This window comes from Myxine glutinosa, unplaced genomic scaffold (genome assembly GCF_964187855.1).
Source record: "Myxine glutinosa unplaced genomic scaffold, kmMyxGlut1.1 SCAFFOLD_2162, whole genome shotgun sequence".
NCBI classification, from domain to species: Eukaryota; Metazoa; Chordata; class Myxini; order Myxiniformes; family Myxinidae; genus Myxine; species Myxine glutinosa.
In genome coordinates, this window is record NW_027618257.1 from 25,484 (window position 1) to 43,162 (window position 17,679).

A 17,679-nucleotide genomic window follows, 5' to 3' on the forward strand; every position below is an offset into this window, starting at 1 on the left:
GGAATTTTGCTTTTAACAAAAAAAAAAACACGACAGCCATTTTTAAGACATAGCAGCCTACACTAGAAGGACTTTGCACGACAGAGGATGCACAGTCAGCGCTGGCTTTGGAGGCCACTTTAGGAATGTGGTTTGCCCCAAAAAGATCATGGCTGATGATGATGCCAACAAGTTTGTGCGATGAACCTCTTGAAGACGATTGTTAAGAAAGTAGATGGAAGGGCTTGCCAGATGTTCCTTTTGGAGAGAGTGTGAGAGACTACAGACAATTAATGGGGCAGAAAATCAGTGTGTTTGATACGCGAGGAGGCAGGCAGGCGTAAGTCCATAGTGTGAAAATTCATTGCCTTCTTTACACAATTAAACTTTTCTTTCTTGTACAACATTTTGTGGAGGTGGTGTTGGGAATAAAAAGCATGGAATTTCCAGACCATTTGAAGGTTATATTTTGCTTTCCTAATGCATGTAATGATTTTGTTTTCTTCAGTAAAGAATGACCTAACACCAGAATCTGTTACATAGAGTACCGTACCTGTAATGCAGTAACGTCAAAACAATAATCTTTAATTGAATTTGGTTCATAAAACAGGTAGTCCCCAAAAGGCGGAAACCTGCAGATGGAACATTATCATGAAAGGACATTAATTCCAAAATAATACAGCAATCTCAAAAAATGGAAACCTCTCCACTTTGATAGAAAATGTATTGATAAACAATTGATGGAATTGCTGTGTGATTGCAGGCATCTATTGAAGGTTAATCATCTACACTACCAGTCAAAAGTTTTAGAACACCTCAATTTTTCCAGTTTTTATTGAAATTTATGCAGTTTAATGTCCAGTGAATAACCTGAAATGGTACAAAGGTAAGTAGGAAACTGCTCGAGGTTAAAAAAAGGTACGCAGGAAACTACTCGAGGTTAAAAAAAAGTTTAGGTTAGCAAAAACGGGAAAATAATGTAAATTGCACAGTTATATTGTAAAAAAAAAAAAAAAAAGGCCTTCTTCAGGGAACAAGTAATGGGTTAACAACGTACAGCTGTTCTGCAGCAATGTAAGTAAATTAAGCCTTGAAAGTTGATGCAAACAATTCCTACAGGTGTCCCAACCTCTGCTGATTACTTGATTACAAACCCCCTGTCTGTATAAAAGCAGTATTGGAACAGACTGTTATTACACCCTATGAAGCATTATTTGGACAATATTGCACTGCAGGAAGTAGTATATTGGAAACTGGAGGAAACTCTGACAGGAAGAGGTCTGGCAGACCTAAAGCCACAACTGAATCAGAAGACAAGTTTCTGAGAATCAACAGCTTGCGTGATAGGTGGCTCACAGGACAACAGCTTCAAGCACAGCTTAACACTGGTCAAAGTAAGTCTGTCTCAGTTTCAACTGTGAAGAGAAGACTCCGAGCTGCAGGTTTGACAGGTCGAGTGGCAGTAAGAAAGCCATTGCTAAGATGGCAAAATAATAAAAAGAGGCTTGCCTGGGCCATCAAACACCGCCAGTGGACTACTGAAGACTGGAAGAAGGTCTTATGGACCTATGAATCAAAATTTGAAATCTTTGGTTCATCACGCAAGGTTTTTGTACGCCGTCGAATAGGCGAAAGGTGGTACCTCAGTGTGTGACACCAACTGTCAAACATGGAGGAGGAAGCGTGATGGTCTGGGGCTCTTTTGCTGGATCCAGAGTAGGCGACTTGCACAGAGTGACTGGCACCCTGAACCAAAAGGGCCACCACAGCATTTTGCAGTGCCATGCAATACCCTCTGGTATACGCGTAGTTGGTCAGGGGTTCATCCTACAGCAAGATAATTACCCTAAACACACCTCCAGGCTATGTCAAAACTACCTTCGAGGAAAATAACAAGACGGTAGGCTTCAAATCATGGAATGGCCAGCACAGTCTCCAGACTTAAACCCCATCGAGCTGGTTTGGAATGAACTGGACAGAAGGGTGAAAGCAAAGCAACCTACAAGTGCAAAACATTTGTGGGAACTTCTGCAACAGTGTTGGGAAGAACTTCCCGAACAATATTTGATTTCCATTGTAGAAAGAATGCCACGAGTGTGTTCGGCGGTTATATCTGCAAAAGGTGGCTACTTTGCTGAGTCAAAAATTTAAATTAAATTTTGTTGAACAAAATGATTCTATTATTTATTTTTTATCTCCAATTGTTTATTTGTTCTATGCTTAATTTCAGAGTACATTGAGATATTAAACTCCGTAAATTTCAATAAAAACTGCAAAAATTGAGGTGTTCTAAAACTTTTGACCGGTAGTGTATACTATAAGATAGGTGTGTGTGTGTGTGTGTGTGTGTTTGTGTGTCTGTATGTATGTATGCATGTATGTATGTATGTATAGTGTATGTGGGTATGTGTGTGTCACCAGTTTTTTCAGAGATGTCCAAACAGATCTTCGTCAAATGCGCCATCTGCGGATGTGTTGTTCACCTTGAAGGAATGTGTTGACAGAATGGTGCTCTTCAATCAGGTACACAGTCATTGGAATTACATGTGGTAGGAATTTAACAGAGATGATTTTTAAATGTTTTATTTAACTTTTATTTTTTAAATTTAAATTTTATTTTTTTATTTAATTTAAATTTTATTTAATTTAATTTAATATAAAGGAATTTAACATTCCCCTCCGCCATTATCAGAAGAACACCTAATGTTTTGTATGAATGTTGAGTATGTTATGTAAAGCTTTACTAAAACTGCCATGTATCTGTTAATTACAAAATGTATTGACAAAATGTATAAATAGATGGGTAGAAATAGATAATAAATCTATTGAAGATTCTGTCAATGTGTGTACCTGATTGAAGAGCACCATTCTGTCAACACATTCCTTCAAGGTGAACAACACATCCGCAGATGGCGCAGACCCATCGCATTGTCATTTCTCGTGCATCCACAGATGGGTCAGACCCATCGGCTGATGGGACCGATCCACAGATGGGTTCCAACATCTCCACTTTTAGAAACACCAAAATACATACTAGTCATTTTTGTAATATTATAATATACATTTGTAAAAGCCATTGATATATCTTACTTGTAATAGTTCCTGCCATGGCCAACACAAATTGATTTTCTTCTTCATCAATATTCTTGCGTTTTCCTTCTTCAATCATTGACTTCATGAAGCTGTCCAGAGTCTGACTTGTAAGTGTGAAAAACTCTTCCACCTTGGACTCCAAAAATAAGGCAACTGTTATACAACTATAATGGACACATTGGTACAATTTTATAGCAATGAACTGTGTTATACTTTAACAAATAAATATCCACACAAACAAGCTTAACACCCATTTGAGACAATAGGAAAATATGAAGGATTGCTACTTCACAACTGACTGATTTCCAAGATGGCATCACTTTCACGAACACTTTATATCAAATTTTGGTGAAGATTAGGTGTAATATTATGACATTATTCATTCAGAGCAAGTAAAAGTTCAATGGTGGATTGTAACCTATCGCCTCTGGTCCTCAGTGTTGTTGCAAGAAATCGAAGAGTGGTTTGCTTGGGTTCAAAGGAAAACTAACATGATCTTGAGTGTAATGCAATATTACGATAACTCCTTAACTAATTAATGTGTATCGATCCCCTCTGGGGCACCCTCTCACTGACTGGATTTGCGTTGAGTAGGGTATATTAATTATACAAGTTAAAATGAGCAGCTCTGCGAGATCTTGGTTATGACTTGGTTATGAGTTATGACTAACTTCCCTGAAAATGTCTGCTGCTCTTCTTCTGCTCCAATCGGCTCATCTGATCATGTGCTTGTGAAAGTGGACATCTCTCTGACCATTCTCAGAGAGCCTCCTCAGCGTCGACGAGTCTGGCATTTCACTCAGGCCAACTGGCACGGTCTTCAAGCAGCCATCAATCATCTGGACTGGGCTCCCATCTCTACCGCCTCTGACATCAACTCATCCTGGGAATTCTTCCAAAGTAAATTGCTCTCTCTCATGCACAGATTTATCCCATCTCGTCTTCAGTTGTCATACACTTCCTCCCGTCCATGGTACATGGAATCTTGTGGTGAGGCAGTTGCCCAGAAACAACTTGCTTTCGTCTCCTGGAAAGCAAATCCAACGGAAGGAAATCTCATTTCCTTTCACAAAGCCCGAACCAAGTGTGTGTCCACCCTCAGGAGAGCCAGGAAACAATATCTCTCTGTTCTCAGGACAGAACTCTCGTATCTGTCTCCCTCTTCCAAATCCTGGTGGCGTCTGGTCAAATCTGTTTCTGGTGTTTGTTCCCCCTCCATCCCCTCCCTCACCTCAAACGGCCACACGGCTGACTCCGCACGTGAAAAAGCTGAATGCCTCAACTCTGTGTTTGCCTCTAAATCTTGTGTCCCAAACCCATCCCTCTCTGCACCCACCGTACCCAGCTGCTCCTGGACTCTGTGTCCTTTCCTCCTGACAAGGTGGAAAAGTTTCTGTCAACCCTCGACTCTGATTCTGCAACTGGACCTGACGACATCAGCCCACGGGTCCTAAAATCTTGTTCTTCTGCTCTTTCACTCCCTCTCTCTGTTCTCTTCACCCTCTCTTTTGCTCAAGGTCATCTGCCATCTGCTTGGAAATCTGCCAACATCACCGCTTTGCACAAAAAAAGTGCAAAAACAGATGCCAGCAACTACAGACCAATCAGCCTTCTCCCAATTATCAGCAAAGTCATGGATTCCATCATTGCTTCAGATATGAAATCTTTCCTCTTCTCCAATGGCTTGATCTCTGATCATCAATTTGGTTTCAGACCTGGTCACTCTACTCTGGACATGCTGCTTCTGCTTTCTCAACAATGGATGGAGGTCCTCAATGCCAAACAGGAAATTAGAGCTGTCTCCCTTGACATATCACGTGCCTTCGATACGGTCTGGCACCCCGCTCTGCTCACCAAACTCTCCTCTGTTGGTATCCATGTAAATCTCCACGCATGGCTGGCGGACTTCCTCTCTAGTCGTAGTCAACGTGTGGCCCTGAATGGGTTTCTCTCATCTCCTCTTCCTGTTCAGGCTGGAGTTCCCCAAGGCAGTGTTCTGGGCCCTGTGCTTTTTCTGGTCTTCATCAATGATCTCTCCGACCCTCTTGAAAATCCTCTCTATCTCTTTGCTAATGACTCTACTCTCTGTCGCTCCATTCTTCGTCCCTCAGTTCGGCAGTCTGCAGCCTCCTCACTCTCTGCAGACCTGGACAAAATCACAGACTGGGCAAACAAGTGGAACATGTCTTTCAATCCTGACAAATCTCACACTCTTACGATGTCTCTCCGAAAAGACCGACTGGACAACCCTCCCATCCACTTTCTGAATAATCCTCTCCAAGAAGTTCTGTCACTCAAGCTTTTGGGTCTCACTATCTGCCATGATCTTTCCTGGGTAAACCACATTTCAAATCTGGCCTCCAAAGCCAGTCGCCGACTGGGCATCCTCCGTCGTGCGAAGTCCTTCCTTGGCACACCTGAGCTCCTCACCACATACAAGGCTTTCATCCGCAGCTCAATGGAATACTGCTCTCCCCTCTGGGCTGGTGCTCCTGCCTCACACCTAGCTCGTCTTCACGCTGTTGAAACCAAAGCATTCAGAATCATTGGAATCTCCTGCGATGAAGCTAACTCCAAGGGCCTCTCACTCACTCACCGCAGGCAGGTTGGTGGTCTTTCCATCTTCTACCGACTCCTCTCTGGCCTTCCCTCCCCCCCCCCCCCCCCCCCCCAGCTCTCTCTGGGCTCTGTCCCGCAAATATTCCTACAGGTCGCACAAGATCTGCCTGCAACCCTCTTATGGTTAAACTGCCAAAATCAAGACTCTCTGCTCACCTTCACTCCTTCATTCCTCTTTTCTCCCGCCTCTGGAACAAACTCCCTCACTCTCTTCAATCTCACTCCACCCTCCAGGTCTTTAAAACAGCTGTTCACCACCATCTCTTATCTTCCCCCATCCAAAACCTTTTCTATCCCTGCTAATTCCACCCCAATTCCACTTTTTTGAAATACCAACTTCTGTCCTGGAAGTCCTTGGTATCCTTGTGTTTTATACTTCTCCCCGCCCCCCCCCCCCACCCCTTCCCACACCTCCTCCTCCCAAGCCCTCTCCCTCCCACACATCTCCCTGCTCTTAAATGTTGTGTGCTCTTAAGTGTTTGTGTGCTTCCCCTTCTCTTGTCTTCCGCTCCCTCTTTTTATATATTTTGTTTGTCTGGTTGATTTGTTTGTGAAGTAAATGTCAGCTCTTTCACGAGCCTCGATTCAGTATCCAAAAAAAAAAAAAAAAAAAAAAAAAACTCTCAATTTCTGGTGTTTTTAGATGGGTTTTTTTCAACCAAGAAAAAGATTTAAACTGATTTGAAGGTTTTCAAATCCAGTGATCAAAAATTTGAGGGCCAAGTATGGACAGGTGAGGGGAGTATGACAAAAACCCTTGTAATGGCCGCTAGTGATACATCTAAATCCTTCGACTCTCAAGTTTTTTTTTTGAAAAATACTAAATCTACAGGAAGAGAGGGACGTCTAAATATTAGATTTGTTTGTGAGTTTAAATATTCCATTTGTTTGTCCGTTTGAAGCATGTATGTGCCCTGAAAGCACTTTTTTGGTCTCTGTATCACTCGGCAATTCCATAGACGAGCCTATACCAATGTATACCTATGTATACCACAAGTATTTCTTAAAGGAATTTTTTTCCAGAATTTAGACTTCCAGAAAAACCTCGATAACACGATAATGTGGTGATTATGGATGATGAGAGTTGCACCATTGGAAAGAGAATGAAAAACTGAGTCGATTAAGCCTAACTTAGATTTTTCCTTTGTTTTTGAAATTTAAATTTCTCAAGGCTCACTTTAAGTACGATAGTTAATGCGTGAATTTCATTTTTATTATGTTTGTAAAGCAAAAGTGAAGCCATTCAAAATTCCAAATGCTGTCTTAAAAATTCAGAAACGATAAAGGTTATAGTGTACAAGTAACATATTGGAAGAATGGGATTATAAAATGGGAGATGCACACTTTTTTTTTAATACAGAATCGAGGCTCATGTAAAAGCAATCACATTAAACACAAAAAAAGAAAACGTACACATCAAACATTTAATAAAGGGAACAGGAGACAATATGGGGAGAGAGAGAGAGGGAAGCACACAAGCACGACAACAGTGGAGAACAGGGATGTCGGTAGATTTGTGGAAGGGAGAGGGCTGGGGTGTGGGGGGGGGGGGGGGGATTACACGGTATAAAACAAATGGACACTACTAGGGAATTTCAGGAGAGAAGTCGGAGATTTAAAGAGGTGGATTTGGATTTGGATTAATAGGTGCAGAAAAGATCAAGGTTTTGGATGGGGGAAGATAAGTCTTAAGGTAAAGTATATATCAATATTAATATCAATATATATTGTTGCGGATCTCGGACGTCGGCTCTCCCTTTATCAAGGGGGGGTTAATCCCTTTGTCCTTTTATCTGGCCGACCCGAGTCCTGGAAGTTATACGTTCCTTCTGGTCGGTATTAGGTAGGGTTATTGGTCGACTTAGTCCTAATACCTAATTACTAACACCGACCGTGAAGCAAGGAAATAACTCCCGCCCGGACCACGGCGTTAGTGGACACGCCGAGCGAAGCGAGCCCCGATTCGGGCCGTTAACAGGGACTAAACCCTATTATGGCGGTTCCGATCGTGCCACGTTTACCCAATGAGAGAAAAGACGGATGCGATCGAATAAGAGGAAACCCAGAAAATAGGAAGAACAGATTGGTTTATTAATTTATGTACAAAGAAAGAAGAAGAGGAAACAAAAGAAATGTACAGGATAGGAAGAAGAAGAAGCACACAGGGCAGCCTTAAATAGTCTTATTCTTAATACCCCAGGACAAACGGGCCCGTCTCACATACACACTCACACGGGGATTGTAGATGGTTGATGGTCACCAACGCGTCCAGGCTCCAGTCCAGGCTCCGGTCCAATGGACGAAACCTGGCAGGCAGCTCCGCGTGTAGTTGGAACGCGAATGGACCATTATATAATGGGGGGAAGGCTGGTGTCCTAGCGGCATATGTAATATGTGCACACTCGTGCCAAACACCCCCCTCTCCAAAGTCCTGCCTTTTACTCCCAAAGCCAGCGAGCCCTCTTTAATCACAGTAGTCCTGGACAGTTCTCTCATCAGCGCGCTTCCTTGCAGTCCTGTGAAATGTGCGCTCTCCCAATAAGCCTTCTCAAATCAGCGCCAGCGAGCAAGTCCTTTCGCAAAGCGCATATAACCACGAGTTATTATACCAAGCGCGCTTCCAACAAGAGTCCTCTGGTCAGTCCTCTCACAACCAATCAAGCGCATTAGTCCTGTGAAAGGGCTTTGTGTTCGCGCTTTTATAAGTCAAGCAGCGATCACTCCGCGAGCCCAAAAGCCACGCCTATCAGGTGATCTTACTACAGCCCTGGTTGGCTGGTGCTTGCTTACCGGCCACGCCCTGATGGTGGATTGACGTGGCCACACCTTCTTCCTGGCGTTCCGCCCCCGTTTTCCGGGCCTCCCCTCGTGGCTTATGGCGGCATTTGGGCGGAAGCCCAGCGAGGCTGCGAACGCTGCTGGCAAGGCGCGTAACAATTGGGAGGGCCGTGGGGTACAGACAGGAGAGCGCGCTTAATGGCGTCGCTTGGAGAGGGAGGCTGCCAAAATGAATGGAATGGGGCCTACTCCTTATTTGATTGACACAACGCAGATTCACCTATTGGAAACATGGCCTTACCTATACACATACTAATGAAATAACTGAAGTCCTATGATGACCTACGTGTTGATCGTGGCCTATCTACGGGGTGCAACCTTTAACCTTTTAATGATGTCATATTTACAAGTGTGGGTTCTCAAAACCGCAATTATATATATATATATATATATATACATATATATACATATACATATACATATATATATATATATATATATATATGTGCCAGGTTATCAAGAGCGATTAATATATAAAGTTAAATTATGACACCGGCGAACCAATGGGAAAGAAATGGGATCCTGTATTTTTGATGAGTAATTAAGCGAAGGAACATGTCAAGACTAGTACAGTAAATGTAACAAGCGTTACGCCTAGGTCCCCCGTCGGTGAAGTGATGTGAGTTGACAAAGTGGAAGACGCAGAAAACATGCTATGATATGATATTTCGCTCACAAGGTTCAGACATACATGGAGGCGGCCATCTTGGATTTTGACGTGGCGACCCAATTTTCAATAGCCTTCTTCCTTGTGCATAGATACACCCAAACACCAGATTAGAAGTTGGTACTTTGCTTATTTTTCAAGATATTTCACTCACAAAGTTCAGACATATATATGGTGGTGGCCATCTTGGATTTTGACGTGACGACCCAATTTACAATAGCGTTCTTCCTTATGCCTAGATACACCCACACACCAGATTAGAAGTTGGTACTTCGCTTATTTTTCAAGATATTCATCTCACAAGGTTCAGACATACATGGCGGCGGCCATTTTGGATTTTGACGTGGCGACCCAATTTTAAACAGCCTTCTTGCTTGTGCGTAGATACACCCACACACCAGATTAGAAGTTGGTACTTCGCTTATTTTTCAAGATATTTCGCTCACAATGTTCAGACATATATATGGTGGCGGCCATCTTGGATTTTGACGTGGCGACCCAATTTTCAATAGCGTTCTTCCTTATGCCGAGATACACCCACACACCAAATTAGAAGTTGGTACTTCGCTTATTTTTCAAGATATTCATCTCACAAGGTTCAGACATACATGGCGGCGGCCATTTTGGATTTTGACGTGGCGACCCAATTTTCAACAGCGTTCTTCCTTATGCCTAGATACACCCACACACCAAATTATAAGTTGGTACTTCGCTTATTTTTCGAGATATTTCGCTCACAAGGTTCAGACATATATATGGTGGCGGCCATCTTGGATTTTGACGTGGCGACCCAATTTTCAATAGCGTTCTTCCTTATGCCGAGATACACCAACACACCAAATTATAAGTTGGTACTTCGCTTATTTTTCAAGATATTCATCTCACAAGGTTCAGACATACATGGCGGCGGCCATCTTGGATTTTGACGTGGCGACCCAATTTTCAATAGCGTTCTTCCTGATGCCGAGATACACCCACACACCAGATTATAAGTTGGTATTTCGCTTATTTTTCAAGATATTCATCTCACAAGGTTCAGACATACATGGCGGCGGTCATCTTGTATTTTGACATGGCGACCCAATTTTCAACAGCGTTCTTCCTTGTGCCTAGATACACCCACACACCAAATTAGAAGTTGGTACTTTGCTTATTTTTCAAGATATTCATCTCACAAGGTTCAGACATACATGGCGGCGGCCATCTTGGATTTTGACGTGGCGACCCAATTTTCAATAGCGTTCTTCCTTATGCCGAGATACACCCACACACCAGATTAGAAGTTGGTACTTTGCTTATTTTTCAAGATATTCATCTCACAAGGTTCAGACATACATGGCATCAGACATACATGGCGGCGGCCATCTTGGATTTTGACGTGGCGACCCAATTTTCAATAGCGTTCTTCCTTATGCCTAGATACACCCACACACCAGATTAGAAGTTGGTACTTTGCTTATTTTTCAAGATATTCATCTCACAAGGTTCAGACATACATGGCGGCGGCCATCTTGGATTTTGACGTGGCGACCCAATTTTCAATAGCTTTCTTCCTTATGCCGAGATACACCCACACACCAGATTAGAAGTTGGTACTTTGCTTATTTTTCAAGATATTCATCTCACAAGGTTCAGACATACATGGCATCAGACATACATGGCGGCGGCCATCTTGGATTTTGACGTGGCGACCCAATTTTCAATAGCGTTCTTCCTTATGCCGAGATACACCCACACACCAGATTAGAAGTTGGTACTTTGCTTATTTTTCAAGATATTCATCTCACAAGGTTCAGACATACATGGCATCAGACATACATGGCGGCGGCCATCTTGGATTTTGACGTGGCGACCCAATTTTCAATAGCGTTCTTCCTTATGCCTAGATACACCCACACACCAGATTAGAAGTTGGTACTTTGCTTATTTTTCAAGATATTCATCTCACAAGGTTCAGACATACATGGCATCAGACATACATGGCGGCGGCCATCTTGGATTTTGACGTGGCGACCCAATTTTCAATAGCGTTCTTCCTTATGCCTAGATACACCCACACACCAGATTAGAAGTTGGTACTTTGCTTATTTTTCAAGATATTCATCTCATAAGGTTCAGACATACATGGCGGCGGCCATCTTGGATTTTGACGTGGCGACCCAATTTTCAATAGCGTTCTTCCTTATGCCGAGATACACCCACACACCAAACTAGAAGTTGGTACTTTGCTTATTTTTCAAGATATTCATCTCATAAGGTTCAGACATACATGGCGGCGGCCATCTTGGATTTTGACGTGGCGACCCAATTTTCAATAGCGTTCTTCCTTCTGCCGCGATACACCCACACACCAGATTAGAAGTTGATACTTTGCTTATTTTTCAAGATATTCATCTCACAAGGTTCAGACATACATGGCATCAGACATACATGGCGGCGGCCATCTTGGATTTTGACGTGGGTTGCATGCGGTCCTTCGCTTACGCACGCACGCACGCACGGACGGACACATGGACAGAGGGGAAAACCATAGTCCCCCTTTCGCTCCGCTGTGCGACGGGGGACAAATATAAGAAACATGCGAGTTTGCATCGCCCGCATCGGGGTCACAACCACCAACTGCACATGAAAGATGGGACAAGTATATTTACCTCCGCCACTGAAGGTGGACTCAGGTTATATTTTCACCCCTGTCTGTTTGTTTGTCTGTGAACAGGATGTCTCAAAAGGTTGTGGACGGAATCGGATGAAATTTGGTGGACAGGTTGAGTATGTGACGAGGATGAAATGGTTACATTTTGGTGAAGATCTGGATGCGATAATCTTTAAAGTGATTCTTCTCCGTTGAGAGATAGGGCCAAAATCGAAATATATACATATATGTATATATATATCTCTCAGACACTGAGAGATAGGCGCTTGGGGCGAAGAGATAGGCGCCCTGCAGGCACTGACATAGTCAGAAATTCCTATTGATGGGGCCATATGAAAGAGCTCTAAGCTTCCCCAGCAGGCTCAGCAGCAGAGCCCTGGAACCTGTTCAAAATGAAAATAGATTTAGATATGATCTCCTGAGATGATTCGGCTTATTAACTACAAGGAATCCAGAAGAATTCCTATCTATCTATAATTCCAGTAATCTCTGTACGTCTGTACGTTTGTACGTCTGTTTGTTTGTCTGTGACCGCTGTTTCTCGACAACCACGGGTCCGATATACTTTTAACTTGCCAGGTATATTGCTGGGGACCCGAGGATGTGCCTTTTCAAGGTTTCATATTAATCGGACAATTACTTACCGAGCTATGTCCAAAAAACGATTCAACCAATCAGAGAGCAGCGAACGATCGCGTGTGCCGAACGTGGAGGACACACTCTGCCTCGGATGGCACATTTGAGAGCGTATTCATTTATTTCACGTTTGCAAACTATGTTGGCGTTAAACTATGTTTTAAAACTAATAAAACCGAATTTGCGATTCATTCGCTTTCCTGCGCGTTTGTGCACGCGATGGCGATTTCTTTACCAAACTCCGGAAGCCGTTCGCTTTGGACCAAACCATTGCATGTAAATAGAGGGGGGGGATTGTCACCGTACTCGCAAGCCGTTCGCTTTGGACCAAACCATTTCATGTAAATAGAGGGGGGGGGGGGGGGGGGGGATATAATTTTAGATATAGATATAGTACGGGCAATGCCCTAGTGTTTCTAATTACGCGCCATGTTAAGGTGCATAGAGCAGTTTAATAGGTCCTTCCATGGCATGGTATTCCTATACGGTAACAAAATAAATACAAAAACAATGATAACATTGTAATAAAGCATTTATGAATACTAATAATATTAACAACAAAAATAATATTCGTACCATTTGGCAATAATAAAACGAACGTGTATGCACGCCCTGGGGCCAAGCAGACCTGGGCTTGGTAAAAGGTAAACTAATGCTGAAGCAGTAGAGCAGGCAGGAATGCTACAAGACCGTTAACAACAACTACATCAAACATACCTCACTCCTTTATTCTATTCATGCATTCATTTCTATTCTATTATCATTTCTATTCATTCATTCATTTCTATTTCCATTTTATATTCATTTCTATTCTATTCATTTCTATTCCTGCCTCACACCTAGCTCGGCTTCACGCGGTTGAAACCAAAGCATTCAGAATCATTGGTATCTCCCGCGATGAAGCTAACTCCGAGGGCCTTTCTCTCTCACCACAGGCAGGTTGGTGGTCTTTCTGTCTTCTACAGACTCCTCTCCGGCCTTGATCCCCCTGCTTTGTCTGTGCTCTGTCCCCCAAATATTCCTGCAGGACGCAAAAGATCTCCCAGCAAACCTCTTCTTGTGAAACTGCCAAAATCAAGACTCTCTGCTCACCTTCACTCTTTCATTCCTCTTTTCTCCCGCCTCTGGGACAAACTCCCAAACTCTCTTCAATCCCTCTCCTCCCTCCAGGTCTTTAAAACAGCTGTTTACCACCGTCTCTTATGCTTTTGCATCTTTTATGATATTTGGCCCCCATCCAAAACCTTGATCTTTTCTACCTCCGTTAAAACACCCCAAATCTGCCTCTTTAAATCCCCAACTTCTTTCCTGAAATTCCTAGAAGTGTTCATGTGCTTTATACCGTGTACCCCTCCCTCCTCCCCCAGCCCTCCCCCTTCCACAGATCTACCGGCGTCCCTGTTCTCTTATATTGTTGTGCTTGTGTGCTTCCCTCTCTCCCCCTCTTGTCTCCTGCTGCCTTCATTGCATGTTTTATGTGTCTGTGCATGTTTTCATGTTCAATGTGTTACCTCTTACAGGAGCCTCAATTCTGTATATATAAAAAAAAAATTAAAAAAATGCATGCAGCATTGTGTGGTATTTCTATGACCTAGAGACGAGAGCTGATGAGACAGAGCAGCAGAGGAAGACAAGGAAGTTAAAGAACTCACTTGACACATGCTCCTGGCCTCGCTGATTGGGACATACACCTGAGATATCTAGATTTGATCGACGAAATGACATGACAAACGTCCAACAGTTACACCCCTCCATCCCTTGGGCCAATGGTCGATCTGCATGTTATATTAAACCTCATTATACAAGATTCCACGATCAACATAGCAACACCGTAACACGGATTTATTTACTGTGCGAGTTGATAGAAATAGGAATTAGGAAAAAATTGAATCCGGATGTAAAGAGTTTGTAAACATCGACATGACACATTGACACGTAGCACGGAGTTTAAACTGTAATACGTGGTTGTGTAAGTTGCTTTTCGTGATCTGACGAGTTCTTGTGTTATCATTTATTTATATACAATACAACCAAATGGAGCATGAAAACGTTTTTTTGAGGGTGTCATTTGGCGCCCCATCCACTTCACGCCTGGTGCGGTCGCCCCCTCCCCCCATCACCACGCAAACGTATATATATATATATATATATTTATATATATATATATATATATATATATATATATATATATATATATATATATATATATATATATATATATATATACATACATATATATATATATATATATATATATATATATATATATATATATATATATATATATATATATATATATATATATATATATATACATACATACATACATACATACATATATATATATATATATATATATATATATATATATATATATATATATATATATACATATATATATATATATATATATATATATATATATATATATATATATATATATAGATATACAGTATATATAAAATATATATATTTATATATGTATATACATAAGAAGAAGAGAGAACCACCTTCAGAGGCCATTTTTTCCCCGGAGTGCGGGGGTTGGCCTTTTTCGGGCACCGTGGACTCATTTTTGAAGCAAAGTTTCATGGCCGGATGCCCTTCCTGTCCACCAACCCTGTTAGTCGCCTTTTGCGACACACAGGGAATTACCAGTGAACTGGTACTCAATTTGACGACCTCGGAAGGATGACAGGCTGAGTCAACCCCCCTGGTGTTAATTCAGCGATCGACAGGGATTCGAGCCCAGGATCCGAGGATCCCAAGCCCAGGATCCTAGGATTATATTTATATATGTATGTATATATATTGTTGCGGTTCTGAGAAAGTGTACATATTTGATTAATAAAGGTTAAAGGTTTTGCCCCCATAGTTAGTCCACATGCAACACGTAGGTCACCTTAGAACGTTAGTTATTTCTTAGTATATGTGAGATAAGGCCATTTCCAATAGTGATACCTGCGTTGTGTAAAAGAAATAAATAAGAGTAGGCCCCGTTCATTTTGCAGCCCACCCTCCAATCAACCTCATTGCGTACCATCCAGTCTGCACCCCATTGCCCCTCGCATTAGGATGCTCAAACCAGCCCAAATGCCATGAGGTAAGGCCTGAAAAGGGGGCGGAGCGCGAGGTCTGGGGTGTGGCCACATCAAGCAGACATCAAGGGCGGAGCCGGTAAGACCCCAACAACCAACCAGGGCTCAGTGGCCATGGCCTAAGGGGCGTGGTCAGTGCGCGTCGGACACATTCCAGAGGGTTCGCTGGGTGGCGCTATATAACCGCGCACGCAAAGCCCTTACACAGGACTGAGGAGCGAGGGGCTTTGTAAGAGGACTTATGCGGTTTATGAGCACTTGAGGATATTCGCGCATTGCAAAGGACTGGGGAGTATATGCGCTTTACAAAGGACTTGCATGATTGCGCTTTGATCAAGAGGACTGTCATGTTTGGCATTGATTGCAAGAACTCGTTGAGGGTTTGGCTTTGGGCTTGCTGGGAGCGCATATAAAGCGCCGGTATTCCTATTACGTACATGGCCGTGAGCCGCACAGTAACCGCCAGCCCAGCTTGCCGATTCCCCCCCATATAATTGTCCAATCCGCACCAACGACACGCGGAGAGCTTGCCTGCCGTCTACCATCTTCTTCGTGGTATGAGTCGGGGACCGGAACGAGCTGTGGACGCCATCTTTGGACCCTCAACCCGACCATCTACAACCCCCGTGTGAGTCTGAGTCTGAGTGCAAACGGGCCCGTGTCCAGGGATAAGTTAAGACTGTTATTAAGGCTGCCCTGTGTATTCTGTACTTCTCCTTCTTCCTGTGTAAATAATTAATAAATCAATTGTTCTTCCTTTTTTCCTCTTGATTCGACCGTTTTAGTGATTTCTCCATTGGGTAAACGTGGCACGATTAGGAACCGCTCAAATCGGGTTAGTTCCTGTTAACGGCCCGAATCGCGGCTCGCTATCGCTCCGCGTGTCCACTAAAACCGTGGTTCGGGTGGGGTTATTTCCTTGCTTCATGGCCGGTGTTAGTAATTAGGTAATAATAATTCGGCTTACAACCCTATTTAACGCCGTCTGGAAGAAACGTCATAGCCCCGGATCGCGTCGGCGAGATAAAAGACAAGGGGATTAATCCCCCCCTGGTAAGGGGAAGTCCGACGTTCGAGATCCGCAACAATATATATATATATATAAATATATATATAATATATATATATATATATATTGTTGCGGATCTCCGCGTCGGGCTTTCCCCTTACCAAGGGGGGGTGGGGGGGGTACGTCCCCTTGTCTTTGACTAGCCGACGGGATCCGGGGCTATGACATTCCTTCCGGGCGGCGTTAAATAGGGTTGTAGGCTGAATTCCTATTACCTAAGTACCAACGCCGCCTAGGAAGCAAGGAAATAAGCCCCGCCCGAATCACGGTTACAGGTGGAAACGCCAAGCGGTAGCGAACCGTGACCCGAGTCGTTATCAATGGCTAAACCCGATCCGAGCGGTTCCTAATCGTGCCACGCTTACCCAATGGAGGAAATCACTGATACGGTCGAATCAGGAAGAAACAAGGAATAACAATTGGTTTATTACACTATGTACAATGAGAAGAAGAATAACACACAGTGCAGCCTTATACAGTCTTAACTTATCCCTGGACAGACGGGCTCGTTTCACACTCAGACACACTCACACGGGGTTGTAGATGGTCAGGGATGATGTCCAGGCAGTTCGCTCCGGTCCCCGACTCGCAGCGCGAAGAAGATGGTCAGGGCGGCAGAAGCTCCCCGCGGGTCGTTGGCGCAGATCGGACAATTACGGGGCGAACGGTAAGCTGGGCTTGGCGGTTACACTTGCGGTCACCGCCACGTACGTAATAGATGAACGGGCGCTATATGCGCTCCCAATACAAGTTCATAGGCACTCCCAATACAAGTTCAATATGCAAGGCGCAATTCCTTTCAGTCCTTTACAAAGCGCCTCTCCCCCAGAAGTCCTCACAGCCCTTTGCTTCAACCAGTCCTCATACAAAGCGCAAATCGTGCAAGACCTCTTTAGCACGCCCTTTCCCTCCGAGTCCTGTTCAAGGGCTTTGTGCGTGCGCTTATATAGGCACGCCCTTACCACGCCCCTCATGCCATGCCCTTAGAGCCCTGATTGGTTATGGCTCTTACCGTTGCTGTCTCCCC

The 17,679-nt window shown here is 43.4% G+C and overlaps 1 protein-coding gene across 1 annotated transcript in view; it reads right to left on the reverse strand.

Annotated features, from left to right (window-relative positions):
• Positions 1 to 17,679, reverse strand: part of LOC137413326 (heat shock factor 2-binding protein-like) — a gene marked incomplete at its 5' end in the record, with an annotated part of 48,910 nt that overhangs the window by 15,937 nt on the left and 15,294 nt on the right. The window contains one exon of the mRNA XM_078769348.1: positions 3,070 to 3,208. Within this exon, the coding sequence (XP_078625474.1) occupies positions 3,070 to 3,208 (139 nt within the window). The remainder of the gene's footprint in view (positions 1 to 3,069; positions 3,209 to 17,679) is intronic.